General features: G+C 38.9%; 1 protein-coding gene across 3 annotated transcripts in view; it reads right to left on the reverse strand.

Moving 5' to 3' along the window:
• Positions 1-15,020, reverse strand: part of LOC131431891 (uncharacterized) — a 161,907-nt gene that overhangs the window by 10,216 nt on the left and 136,671 nt on the right. For 2 of the 3 annotated variants that reach the window (XM_058597839.1, XM_058597841.1), the window contains one exon: positions 8,858-8,956. The exons of the other annotated variant lie outside the window; for it this stretch is intronic. In XM_058597839.1, coding sequence (XP_058453822.1) covers positions 8,858-8,956 — 99 coding nt within the window. The remainder of the gene's footprint in view (positions 1-8,857; positions 8,957-15,020) is intronic. 3 annotated transcript variants of the gene reach the window in all.

Below are 15,020 nucleotides of genomic sequence, written 5' to 3' on the forward strand. Positions count from 1 at the left end.
GGCCGTTTGTTTTTGCAGCCGAACAAGCTAAGTATTGTTTGTATTTTATTGCTATCCTCTGATTACTTCACTTACACCATACATAATCAAATCTGTGCGGAGATAGCTCCGTGTAATAATAATGGTTCCCCCCCCCTCCGAATGAAAAAATGGAGACAGATCCAAAACCACCCCCACTTGTCCCTACCCCTTCAGCTGACAATAAGATTCCGAGGGTAAAGAAGTATCCCGATGATCCTTTGCTTTCGACCGGTTCCTGTGTGGTCTATTTCCGGACCAAGAACAACAACAAATTTAACCTTATAAAAATATCTCACGAATTGACTTCACGATACTCTACTATTACACGTATTGATAAAGTACGCCCAGGGAAGCTTAGGGTCTTGTTAACCAGCTCAAAGCAGGCTAACGAGATCGTTCAAAGTGATCTTTTTGCGCGGGAGTATTGTGTCTACGTGCCAGCCCGCGAAGTAGAAATAGACGGCGTAGTCACAGATGCGAGCCTGACATGCGAAGATCTTCTTAAGTACGGGGCCGGCGGTTTCAAAGACCCCGTACTTAAGAATGTAAAGATACTGGATTGCAAACGGCTGCATTCAGTGTCGATCGCCGGGGATGGTACAAAATCCTATCCCCAATCAGACTCTTATCGAGTGACCTTCGCCGGCTCGGCATTACCCAACTACGTTCTCCTGGACCGGGTTCGTCTGCCTGTTCGTCTCTATGTGCCGCGGGTCATGAATTGCTCCAATTGCAAACAATTGGGGCATACAGCCTCTCATTGTGGTAATAAGTATCGTTGTGCTAACTGTGGAGGGGCTCACGCGGATGGCTCTTGCGGGAAGAGCATCGAAAAGTGCCTCTACTGTAGAGAGGACCATCATGACCTCGCGGCATGCCCTGCGTACAAACTGCGAGGAGATAAATTGAAACAGTCTCTCCAGTCTCGTTCCAAACGGTCTTTTGCAGAAATGCTCAAGAGTGCTACGCCACCTAAACTCACCGGAAACCTTTACGCTTGCTTGTCAACTGACGAGTGTGATTCTGACGATCCCCAAGAAGGTACATCTTCGGCAGTCCCTCACAGCTATAGGAAGAGGATAAATATTTCCTCTCACAAGCTCCCTAGCAAGGGTTCGAAGGTATCTTCTGAGGGTCCCCCAAAAGTAACAGCAATGGGAAGTGCTGGTAAAATGAAAAAACCAAAGCAAACAGCTCCTGATCTTGAGAAACTCAGATCTAAAAAGGAATTCCCGGCACTTCCTGGGTCATCAAAATCCCCAAGTGTCCCAGAAAACCAACCAGAAAATCGACCGAGTGCTGGATTCATAAAATTCTCGGATATTGTGGACTGGATTTTCACAACTTTCAATATTTCCGACCCCCTGAAACAGCTTATGATGAGTTTTATACCCACAGTCAAAACATTTCTGAAGCAGTCAACTGCAAAATGGCCCCTCATTTCAGCGATTGTATCCTTCGATGGCTGATTTATTGAACGAGGTAATGGATCCGATCACTGTTTTACAGTGGAACTGTAGAAGTATCATACCGAAAATAGACCCCTTCAAAGTATTAATAAACATCTTGGAGTGTGACGCATTTGCCTTATGCGAAACATGGCTAACTTCTGAAATACCAATTACCTTCCATGATTTTAATATAATCCGCTTGGATCGAGAAAACCCCTACGGAGGAGTACTTTTAGGGATCAAAAAGTGCTATCCCTTCTACCGGATAAACCTCCCTTCGATACCAGGTGTTGAAGTTATTGCATGTCAAATCACAATGAAAGGCAAGGACCTTTGCATTGCTTCCGTATACATTCCCCCAAGAGCTTCGATTGGGCACCAACGGCTTTGTGACATCATGGAGCTCCTTCCTACACCTACGTTAGTTTTAGGAGACTTCAACTCTCATGGTACGGGATGGGGCTGTCTTCAGGATGACAACAGATCAACTCTGATCTATGACCTTTGCGATAACTTCAATATGACAATTTTAAATACGGGAGAAATGACACGGATTCCTGCACCACCAGCAAGACCAAGTGCGCTGGATCTTTCCATTTGCTCGACATCGCTACGGTTGGATTGCACGTGGAAGGTAATCCCTGATCCCCACGGTAGCGATCACTTGCCTATCGTCATCTCAATTGCCACCGGATTAAGACCATCGAAGACAATCAATGTTTTGTATGACCTCACACGAAATATTGATTGGAAAAGATATGCAAACTCTATATCTGAGAAAATAGAATCAACACAAGAACTTCCTCCGGAGGAAGAGTACACGTTTTTGGCTGGCTTGATTCTCGGAACCGCGATTCAAGTTCAGACGAAACGTGTACCGGGCGCGAAAACTAACATCCGTCCTCCCAACCCGTGGTGGGACAAAGAGTGCTCAGAGTTAAACGCTAAAAAATCTGCAACGTATATCATTTTTAGAAAAAACGGAACACCTGATAATTATCGGAATTACGCGGCGTTAGACATGCAAATGAAGAACCTAATTAAAGCAAAGAAACGCGGATACTGGCGCCGTTTCGTTGACGGATTAACAAAAGAAACATCGATGAGCACTCTTTGGAACACAGCCCGACGAATGAGCAAACGAAACACCACGAACGAAAGCGAGGAATATTCTAACCGCTGGATATTCGATTTCGCTAAAAAAGTGTGTCCCGACTCTGTTCCGGACCAGAAGATCTCCCGCGTCGCGACAGCGAATACAAACGAAACACCGTTTTCGATGGTAGAGTTTTCTCTTGCACTCTTGTCGTGTAACAATAAAGCCCCGGGGCTAGACAGAATCAAATTCAACTTGTTGAAAAATCTGCCTGACCCTGCCAAAAGGCGCTTGTTGAATCTATTCAACAAGTTTCTTGAGGGTAATATTGTCCCTCATGACTGGAGACAAGTGAGGGTTATCGCCATTAAAAAACCAGAGAAACCTGCCTCCGACCACAATTCGTATCGGCCGATTGCTATGCTTTCCTGTATCCGGAAATTGTTTGAAAAAATGATTCTCTTCCGCCTAGACAATTGGGTCGAGACCAATGGCTTGCTTTCAGATACACAATTTGGTTTTCGCCGGGGCAAAGGAACGAACGATTGTCTTGCGTTGCTCTCAACCGAAATTCAAATGGCATTTGCCCGTAAAGAACAAATGGCATCAGTCTTCCTAGATATCAAGGGGGCTTTCGACTCAGTTTCAATACATATCCTATCTGAGAAGTTGCATAAGCATGGTCTTTCACCAGTTTTGAATAACTTTTTGTATAATCTATTGTCCGAGAAACATATGCATTTTGCGCAGAATGATTTGTCGACAATACGATTCAGTTACATGGGTCTTCCTCAGGGCTCATGTTTAAGCCCCCTTTTATACAATTTTTACGTAAACGACATCGACAAATGTATAAACACATCTTGCACGCTAAGACAACTTGCCGACGACAGCGTTGTGTCCATTATAGGACCCAAAGCTGCCGATCTCCAAGGACCATTACAAGATACCCTCGACAACTTGTCGACATGGGCTCTTCAAATGGGTATCGAGTTCTCTACGGAGAAAACTGAGCTGGTTGTATTTTCAAGGAAGCGAGAACCAGCACAATTACAGCTTCAACTAAGGGGTGAAACCATAGCTCAGGCCTTCACATTTAAATATCTCGGGGTCTGGTTCGACTCCAAAGGCACGTGGGAATGTCAAGTTAGGTATCTGAAACAAAAATGCCAGCAGAGAATTAATTTTCTTCGCACAATAACCGGAACTTGGTGGGGTGCTCACCCAGGCGACTTGATCAGGCTGTACCAAACAACGATATTGTCCGTGATGGAATACGGATGCTTTTGCTTCCGATCCGCGGCGAACACCCATTTCATCAAGCTGGAAAGAATTCAGTATCGTTGCTTGCGTATAGCCTTGGGTTGCATGCAGTCGACTCATACGATGAGTCTCGAAGTGCTGGCGGGCGTTATACCACTTAAAAACCGATTCTGGGATCTCTCATATCGATTGCTGATTCGATGCAATGTCTTGAGTCCGACGGTGATTGAAAACTTCGAAAGGCTTGTCGAGCTCAATTCTCAGACCCGTTTTATGTCCTTGTATTTTGATTACATGGCTCAGAATATTAATCCTTCTTCGTTTGTTTCCAACCGTGCTCATTTCTTGGATACTTCTGATTCTACTGTGTTTTTCGACACATCCATGAGAGAAGAGATTCGTGGGATTCCGGATCACGTACGCCCTCAAGTGATCCCTAATATTTTTTATTATAAATTCAGAGCAGTTGACTGTGAAAGGATGTTTTACTCTGATGGGTCAAATCTCAACGGATCCACAGGCTTTGGTATCTTCAATAAAAACATCACCGCTTCGTACAAACTCAGTGATCCGGCTTCAGTCTACGTCGCAGAATTAGCTGCTATTCAGTATACTCTTGAGATCATTGAAAATTTACCCAAAGACCATTACTTCATTGTCACGGATAGTTTAAGTTCAATAGAAGCTCTCCGTTCAATGAAGCCAGGAAAGTACCCCCCATATTTTCTGGGGAAAATACGGGAACACTTGAGAACTTTATCTGGTCGGTCTTATTTAATATCCTTAGTCTGGGTCCCTTCGCATTGTTCCATTCCGGGAAATGAAAAGGCAGACTCATTGGCTAAGGTGGGTGCATTAGAAGGTGAAATTTATGAAAGACCAATCTGCTTCAATGAATTTTTTAGCATTTCTCGTCAGAGGACACTCGAAAGTTGGCAAACTTCATGGAGCAATGACGAACTGGGAAGATGGCTATACTCCATTGTTCCCAAAATATCGACGAAACCTTGGTTCAGGGGGATGAACGTGAGTCGCGATTTCATTCGTGTGATGTCTCGACTCATGTCAAACCACTACACATTCAACGCACATCTCCGGCGTATTGGGCTCACGGAGAGCGGTCTCTGCACCTGTGGCGAGGGTTATCAGGACATCGAGCATGTCGTGTGGTCGTGCGTAGAGTATCGCGACGCCAGGTCGAAGCTACTGGAATCCCTTAGGGCCCGAGGTAGACCACCTGAGGTTCCGGTCCGAGATGTGATGGCGAGTCGGGATAGTTCATATATGTTTCTCATATATCAGTACCTTAAACACATTAATATCCAAGTGTAATCTGATATACCTCGCTCAGAAAGTATAATCTCCACCTACAGGTTCGACACTAATATCCGCCCGATTCTCTCGATCCCCGTCCCTGTCCACCATCTTCATTGGAACTAACAAGATCTTTTTTTTTTTTTTGTCACTAACTATTCGTTCCCCCTTTCTCCGTCTCTTCACCATCTCGATGGCAACTAATTAGATCTTTGTAGTTTTCAGACATTTTGTTTCCATACCCCCTATTTACCTCGGTTTCCACAATATTTACTTTTTTTTTTCATTCTCTTCCGTAACATCACCATCACCGTCTACGGTTCTACGCTCCAGTCGATGACCAGCATGCGGGCCACCCGCCGGGCCTTCGTAGCCTGGGGGTGTTTCCCGCGGACCCACACGAACCGAAAGGAATCGGCCATAGATAGCGCCATCTGGAAGACCCATGCAACATACAATGGATTCTAGAAAATCTAAGACGACATAATCTAATGATACTATTCTAGTTTTAAGTTAGTCGTTAATTAAGATTAGAAAATACCCTTGGCATCTTAGAGCTTAAGCAGTGTGCCTAAAAATATATTATATTGTTGAATAAAAAAAAAAAAATTTATTTAGGTATTAAACAAACGTATTTGAAAAATTGCTATAAAATTTTGATCAAATTTTGTGTGATATTCATTGAAATTTTGAATTATAAAATGCTCAAACTTATTAAAAAAGTTATTCATCGTTATTTTTATTGTGTCATTTAAATGGTATGCGTCAACAAAAGAAATATACTGTTTGAAACCGCCAATCGTGGTCCTTCAAAGATAATTCAAATATATTTTAAGTTTAGTCACTGTATGCTACATTTCAATGTTTCTGTGTTATTGTTTTGGTATTGGAAATACCTTAATTAGATATTACTCTGCTTATGAGTGTGACAGTTTTAAGTAGTCTTTCCAGTTATTTTTGCTTTTAATTCAACCTCACGAATATCACTTTTAGCTCTTATGCTAGTCGAAGACAAGGGCATAATAAGATTTGCTTTCACTATTTTCTTGTGATCGAAAAGACAGTAAAGTTACCCTCAAAAGGCCAGAAAGATGGAAAAATATGAAGGTAACGATGAAAAACATTTCGAATAACACTACAAGGATCAGCCCCATGGAGTTGTTCGAACCATTGATGTGGAACAAGGTAATTAAAATTTCTAATAATCTACAATCAAACAGTTCAATAAATTTCCAGGCAATGAAAGAGCCAATATTTTAGCCAAACGTGGTGCTATTGAAGGTGAAATTTATGAGAGACCGATTGCGACGAAATTACACCAATATCCAATCAAATAATGAAATAACATTAAAATTATTACAAAATATACTGAGCTGTAAGTGTTTAAAGTCTGACCACATTTCTACCAGTATTTTTCCTTGAGTTTCTGAATTGAGCCCCTATACAGAAAATAAAGATGTGTTCCACATCAAATAAACTAAAACGGTTTCTTTGCCATTAGTATGTTTCGTTTGACAAAAAATTGAAGATTAATTAGGAGTACTCTTGGTATGACCAACTACCCAAGTAGCACGTTAAGTTGCTGTCCTGTATTTTTCTACTGATTGTGCAATTTATCAAATTAGTTTATATTACTATTCTAGTAACTGTTGTGTTATGGAAAAAGCGCAATTTTTTTTTGTTGTGCAACATATCTTTAAGTTCTTCCGTTGTTGGGAACATTGATTTACAATTATTGTGCAACTGATACAAAAACTCATGAATCGATCCCATTACAAATGCTACAATTAAATCAGCGAAAAAACGATTGTGAAACTATTACTTAATGTAAACAAGAATTGAATTGATGTTTACAAAAAAAATAGCAAACATAATCTCTAATGAATAAGTTTCAGATTTGATTTTCAAAACAACTGCTCGTAACACAAACATGGAACTATAAAAAAATTCTGCACATAAATAAATGGTAATACTACATATTGTAGAATTGATCTTTTATGTTTTAGAAAATAGAAAATCGACAACGAACTGCATTTTTATGGTGAAACATGTCTTCGTACGCCTGAAATTTTCAAGCGCCTTTGAATGTACGTGTTTTGATGATTGCACATCAATTTCTATGAAAATAACAATATATTCTTTTCAATGCATATGATCGGAATAGTGTTCAAAATATGTATAAGCAAGCTATCAAACATTGATACACCTTTTCAGACAATTTTAATCATATCGATGTTTTTCTTCAATATTTTTCAATATGGCATCGAGGATAACAGTGTGTTGAAAAGAAAATGGTTCACCCAACGTAATGATTTATTTCACCTAAATAAAAGAAAATATAAACGTGTAAATATTAAAAAGAGAAATTTTTGTTTTTATATTTATCAAACTAGTTGGCTTAAACAACAATATAATTTAGTCATTCATCTTAGTGAACCCGACTTTTGTGATACGCACTGTAGGTATTATTTTAGTGAGCCCATGCGCTTTAGTTGCAAAAACAAGTTGCTTAAGCGGTAATATACAACTGGGAGAGTAACTATGATGAACTAAACTTTGCTTTCAATGCCTTTAAAAAGTGATGTCAGATCTGTTCATTTTTTTCTCGAGATAAAAATTGGATACAAATTATATAATGGTTTTTTGTTTTCATTGCATATGTAATGTTGTATTTCTGGAACTTTTATGATAATATTCTCATATCGGCAAGTTTTGCGTTCATTTCAAGCAGATAAATCTGGTACAATTTATTTGCAAGTTTCGAATTGTGTTTCTAAAAATGAAGAAATCTGCACACACTGACCTAATATTTCATGAGGCAACCAAGACTATGCGGACTCGGCTGCAAAATTGTTTTTACTGTGAGGTTTTCAATTCGGCTTACCATTTTTCGCCTTGCGGAGAGCATAATTTCACTATTTTTTTCTTCACAAGAGATAAACAGCCATTTCGGCATATGTTGAGTCGGATACAATTATGACAATCATTTGGAAAATTTTTGATAAGTTGAACAATTGTTTTAGTTACTTCGTTTTCACATGACGATGTGAAAATTTTTGCTGAGCTTCTATAACTGCTAGTGCAACGTGGGCAAGTTGGTGATTTGCTGCACAATTGTTTCAGATGTACCTTAAATTGTTCTATAGTGATTTTTTGGGTAGTATTGTAAAACTTAACAGTGAAAAGTGGCACAACCGATTTTAATATATTTGAAAATCTTTCTGAATTTATCTAACATAAAAAACAATACAAAAACAATTGTAGAACCTCTTGAAATTTCAATAAGTTTCATTTGCTACTTTTGTAGAAACTCGTCTTGTTAGTACACGGATAAAAATTTATTGCCGGTACCATGATTTTTCAATCATGAAATCATAAACCATGTCTTCTCATGAAATTTCATGAGCAAAATGATTGATATCATGAAAATTTTCATTGAAGATGTGTCATTGTTCATGATATCAATCAAGAGTCCCAAATAGCACTGGACCCAATTAGCCTAGCAATGTTTGACCTTATGACCTGAGCGAATGAAAAAAGATTCCTATTGCGTAAAACACAAGACGCTATTCTTAAGAGCAGTACATTCAATGCGAGACTCAAGCACACCCCAAAGCTCGTCTTATAAAACAGCATTTCAATGCACAGCAGTAAATAACACTTCACTGAAACTGAAACGCAAAAAAAATCACGAAAAAAATGTGCAACTTACCAGAACAATACTGTGCAAAGGAATCAACCGTTTCGGACAGTTGTGGCGATTGTATTTCCCATTCAGGATAAGATACTTCTGTCTCTCCAGCTCTTGATACTGGGATGCCGTTGGGGTGCGGGGTGGGTTTTGATGGTGCAGTTTTCATGATACGGACCGGCATATGGAGTTAATGGAGTGCAGTTTTTTTTTCAGTGTGATAATGAAAACCCCACGAACAGATGGCAGAAGGAGTACAAGTACGAGCGACGACATGATGATGATGCATGCATGACACAATGAAAGTGAAAACAAATGGATAAGATTACAGTGAATCAACATAGATTAGATTTGTAGCGTAAATAATAGTAATAATAATAATAATAATAAGCAGGGGGGAAAACCTTAAACAAATGTAACGTAATCACCATAACTCTAGCTTAACTTCCGGTACAATGCAAACGGGTGGTTAAAGTAACAGCCAAGCAGGCCATGCCACAGGACGGTAATACATATTGGTACTGGTGCTGGTCTTGCGAGATGTCGACCGACTGCAGCGCTTACTACGATCGCATATCAGTATTTACAGGACGTGTGTGGGCGACGGAGCTCGGTTAGACGCTTCCAGAGACCGAAAGCCGTAAGGCTGATAGATTAGCGTTGAATATTTGCTGTTTACACTCGTTGACTCGGTCAGGTATTTCAAATCTAGAGGTAGAGGCTAGAGAGGAAACATAAGAGCAGTCGAAAAGAATGTCACCGGAAATGCCATTCCGTTGAGGTGTGAAGGTTACAGGCTGAAATATCTATTTGCTTCACCACTACTGGGATGGCACAGTGACACAAATCCAATGACTGTCAGACACTCATCAAGTTGATCTGCAGAATCGAACCAGTCCGAGGTTCGGCATTTCTGTTACCTGAATGATAAAGTTATCAATTGTAGGAAGGGACTCGACTATTATATATTCATATCAGCACTACAGAAGTTAACAATTTTTGAATGTTATGCTTGGGTGTAAATGTGAAGTACATCCCTCTTGGGCTGTCATTCACTGCTGTGTCAAAACGGATAACGGTTCGGATGCTGGCCGACCACAAGCTGGACATCATAGTCATAGATAGACCAGCAACTGTCACAAAACGAAGAAAATGTCAATCTTAATTTTGAATTTCATGTATCTAGAAAGTTACCTAAAGGGAATTTTTTATTTGTGTAACAAAAGTTTCCCACTCAGTCGACCTCAAGCGTATGTCAATCAAAATGTTGACCAACAATTGTTCAGCGAAACTCCACTGTGCAACAATGCAGTTCACCGGATCAGACTGTCTTATCAGTTCGGTACGGGCAATTGTCTCGCGGGTGTCCCTCATGGGGATGGATTTATGCGCGATAATCGCATTACAATGATGGGACACGTTTGGGCTGTAAAGATGCGTCCATTGTCAGCCGGAACAGGGAGCAAAGCATTGGAAAAGAATAATAGACAGTTACCGAGGCGTGAAGTAACAGAAATTGCATTAGCGGTCCACGGTATGAGTTTGTTTATGAATTGGATGTTTATGTTGTGTGCACGATAAGTACACATTGACTGGGTATTGTGTCAGATTACGTACAAGATTTTTCCATGTTTGAAGTTGTTTTATGAAGAAAACTCACTTCTTTACGTTCTCTGTAATAAACTGAGATAATAACTATTTCTGTACAATTTAAGTAATAAAAAAACATATTTTAGCAGTAGAAGTAAATGTTTTAAATTGCAATCTCAAGAGAAAATATTAACCATCTTTGGTGGAATGACTTTACAACACTCCGTTCGTAAACTTTAGCGGTCTCAATATTCCACTATCATTAGACAGATATCAAGCCGTTTCAACTTCACAATCGTTCATTATTTCTCGATCGAGTGAAATTGAGGGTAGTTGGATCGGATGTTCCAATGTTCTAGAATCTTAAATTATTGATAGAATAATTATTCAGGCATTCTCAATTTCAAGTACAGTTCCGTTGATTCATCGAGAGAAAAAAAAAGATTTAGTTTTTGTCCGCAGTAACAAATCGTTTGCTAAATCAGAAATTTTTAAGCCAACTTAACTGGAAAAACCTATTCTTACTTCACCTTCTCATTGAAACATTTTTTGCTTTTTTATGAAGATAATTTCTGTTACTGATTTGGGATCATTTTTGATACACACTCATTCAGATTGATTCGGGTAGTTCACCAAAGAATGCTTCAGCGCTTACGACACATATTCAGCACCATTTCTCAAGCCAAGTGCATTACATGGGCTGAAAAGTCTCGGGACTAACAAAGAAAACACGATTGTTTTGGTTCATAATTAACTTTATTCATCAACGAAATCTCCATCAAGAGCAACGCAATCATTCCAGCCAATACCACTTTTGTAGAATGATTTATCTTTTGCCTCAAAATAAGCCTCAGCTTCAGCGATAACCTTTTCATTCGTGCGAAATTTCTTACTAACGAGCATTTTTTTTCAGGTCTGCGAACAGTCAGTAGTCGCTGGGAGCCAAATCTGGCGAATACGGTGGATGTGGGAGCAATTCGAAGTTCAATTCATGTAGTTTTGCCATTGTTTTGATTGACTAATGAAACGAAATTTTTTCTTTGCCATATGCGATCGTTTCCTTGCGTTTGCCTTCAAACGCTCCAATAACTCTATATAAAAAATCACTGTAAATGATATTTCCTATCTCAAGATAGTCGATAAATATTACACAACACACATCCCAAAATACCGAGGCAATAACCTTTCCAGCCAATTGTTGTACTTTCGGGAGCTTTGGACGAGGTTCACTAGTTGCCGATCGTTTTGACGACGATCGTTTGATTCCGGAGTGAAGTGACGAATCCATGTTTCATCCATTGTCACATACCGACACAAAACTTTCGGTTCGTTACGTTTAAACATGGCCAAACACTGCTAACACGGTCTCGCTTTTGGTCAACAGTGAGCAAACGCGACACCCACTTTGAATAGAGCTTTCTCATAGTCAAATGCTAATGCAAAATGAAGTCAACACTTTTTTATATCTTTACTATGTCAGCTAACTCACGCAACTTCACTTTTCGATTATTAAAAACGATTTTACTAATTTATTTTATGTTTCCTGGTGTCACTACCTCATTTGGACGTCCACTAAGTTCTGCATCATCGCAGTCTCTACGACCACGTTTGAAGTCAGCAAACCAATGTTTTATTATTTTTTCTGATGAAGCGGAGTCTGCATAACACTTTTCAAGATATTGTTTCGCTTGAACGGTATTTTTTTCAATCAAAAAGCAGGGTGAAATTAAAACACGAAATTGTTTTTTATCCATTGTTCTGTAAATAATAAAAGTAGGGTCACTCTTAACACAATAACTCACAAACTATTGAATAGAATATCATGAACTTTTACCAGCTGTCTTTTAAAGGTTAGTATTAACTAAAAAAAGGTGACTGCAATAAAACTAGCGCCATCTATGTGTCAGGTCCGGGACTTTTCAGTCCATGTGTTAGATGGGCATGTTACCAAATTGCATGATGTTACCAAATTGCATGGCAATTTATCCACTAGTCACTAAAGTTTAAATAACAGCTGATCGTGTCAGACGAGTTCTAGTTTTTATCAAGCGATGGAAAAAGACGTACCAGCGCATTCATACATAAAATCAACGGTGAAATTGCATTGAATGATTTGCAGTACGGATTGGGCCACCATCCCCCGTATTCTGCAGACCTGGCCCCCAGCGACTATTATCTATTTCCAAAATCTATTTTTTATCTTTGCTCGGAAAAGGTGTCTACAGGGAAAGAATTTTTCGTCATATGCTGAGGCCATTGCAGAAACGAAAGTCTATTTTAAAGGCCCTGATAAATCTTTTTTATGATCAAAGGGCATCAAAATGTAGGAGGACCGATGGGTCAAGTGTATCGCTCTAGAGATTATGCTGAAGAATAAAAAAGTTTTCAGGGTAAAAAATCAACTTTTTCTCTGCGGTTAGAAAAAAAATTATTGGTCGGTTACGTCACGAGACTTAAAGTGCCAACTATATAATCTTCGAACTCGATCCACAACCCAATACGAGTCACGAACGATCCGAAGAACTATTGAAACTAGTTCATCCATATTTGAGTAAATTGAGTGGTAATGAATTTTGACGTTTATGTCATTGATACCATTAAATCACCGAAACTACTAGCCTACTTTTGTTGAAATCGGTTCAGTCATCTACGAGAAAATTGAACGGAGAGAAATGGCGCGATTGAACGGTTATGTCACTTATTCTATTATATCTCCGAAACTAGAAGTCTCAGGCACTTTCCCTGAGCCATTAGCTTTCAAACGGGCCAGAAAAACTTTCTGACCCTATGTGCGGGGTTGAGAATCGAGCCCAGGTGGGCTGCGTGAAAGGCATCGACTTACCCATACCCGTCCTCTATAGTCAAAGTATTTTTATTTCCTGGATTTTGGCCATCCTGGTTGACTAGCCTTACTTTCAAACACAATTTTTTTTTAGCTGTCGTCACATGAACTCATTGCCCAGGAGACCGTCAGTAGAATGTGATTTTTCAGGCGTGCTTCCTTGTAAAGTTCAAGTTTCGTTGATTCATATAAATGTGACATTGATTTTTTTTTATCCGCATCTGTGAATCGCTTGCCAAATCAAAAATCTTTAAACCAATTTATTATCAAAAATGAATTAACCGGAAATATATTCAGGGCATCTTTGCGATAATATTCATAAAGACATTTTCGCTAATTGAGTTTTGAGTTCATTGATCAAGTTGTAACAAGACTAGACCCGTACCCTGATTTTTTTTTCGGAATAGGGGGGAGGTCTTATCAGAAAATATAATATACGAATATAATAAAATATGCATTAATTTTCGTACCAAGTCACGCAGAAGTGACCAACTCAAAATTCAATATTTCCGAAACCTTTCAGCTAAACTAGACTCATTATGGGGCAAAGTAGACCATAAATTGAAAACGAATACAATGGGTTGCAAAGTCTCCAGCTAACTGACGTCTGTCTATTACAATAAAGTGCATTCAAGCTGTCCGGTTTATACCCGTGTCCGGTCTAGGTCTTGAATTTGGTGGTTCAACCCCTTTTAGGCATTCGTCCTAGTAAAGGGTCAGGTTTATTTTTTTTTTACTGTATCCGAATTTGTAAATAACTTGCATTATCAGAGATTTTCAAACCAACTCATTAAATATATTTTTGAATATTTTTGTGCCATCTTCTAGATCAAAGTATAGAATCAAGATTGTTCATCATCCATTTGTTAAATTTGACCATTCTGTTCGAGGAGAATTTTACAGGATTTCTCTCTAATTGAGCTTAATTCGTAACGAAAATATTTTTTTTTATCCGCAGTTGTAAATCGCTTGCCAAATCAGAATTTTTTTTTACCATCAAAAACGAATTATTTCAAAAGTTTGTTTTCCTGGATCGAAGAAACTCTGTTTCAACAGACTCATTCTCAAGAATAGCTGTGTTTTTCCTCGAGCTGTGTCTCTAAGAAACCTTCGACCGAGATACTATTGGAAGAATTCTATTTTCCAGATAATCTTCCTAGTAGAGTTTCTGTTTCATCGATGAATTTGTTACCCTCTTTTGCAGTAAATAGCTTTCCTAATCAGAAACCTTCAAGCTGGTATCAAAAATTTGCCCTGCGAAAACGAATTATTTTAAAACCGTTTGGAGGTTGGTTCTCGACCAAAGCTTAAATCAGGTTACTGCATTCCTTTTTCCGATATTCTTCCTAGAAGATTTTCAGGTTTATTAATTCATTTGTAACGAAAATTTGATATTATTTTTACTCGCAGCAATAAATCGCTTGCCAAATCAGAAATCTTCACACCACTATTTCAGGTATTGAAATTCTTGTAGGACTAGACTCAATCGAAGTACGCAGTTTTATATCCCATCTGTTGAATTTGACAATTTTGTTCCTGCAAAATATTATAGACATTCGCCCTAATTGAGTTTCAACTGCATTGCAATAGTTTTTTTTGTCCACAGTTTCAAGTAGCTTGCAAAATCAGTAATTATTCTGAAACGAAACCCATAGATTTTTTTCTGAAACGAAACCCATAGATTTTTTAATTTTGGCTGTAAGCCGTTTTTTTGCTATGGTTCTATTCGTATCCTTCGGGACATCAAGAAAG

The sequence above is a fragment of the Malaya genurostris genome, chromosome 2, assembly GCF_030247185.1.
Source record: "Malaya genurostris strain Urasoe2022 chromosome 2, Malgen_1.1, whole genome shotgun sequence".
Taxonomy (NCBI): Eukaryota; Metazoa; Arthropoda; class Insecta; order Diptera; family Culicidae; genus Malaya; species Malaya genurostris.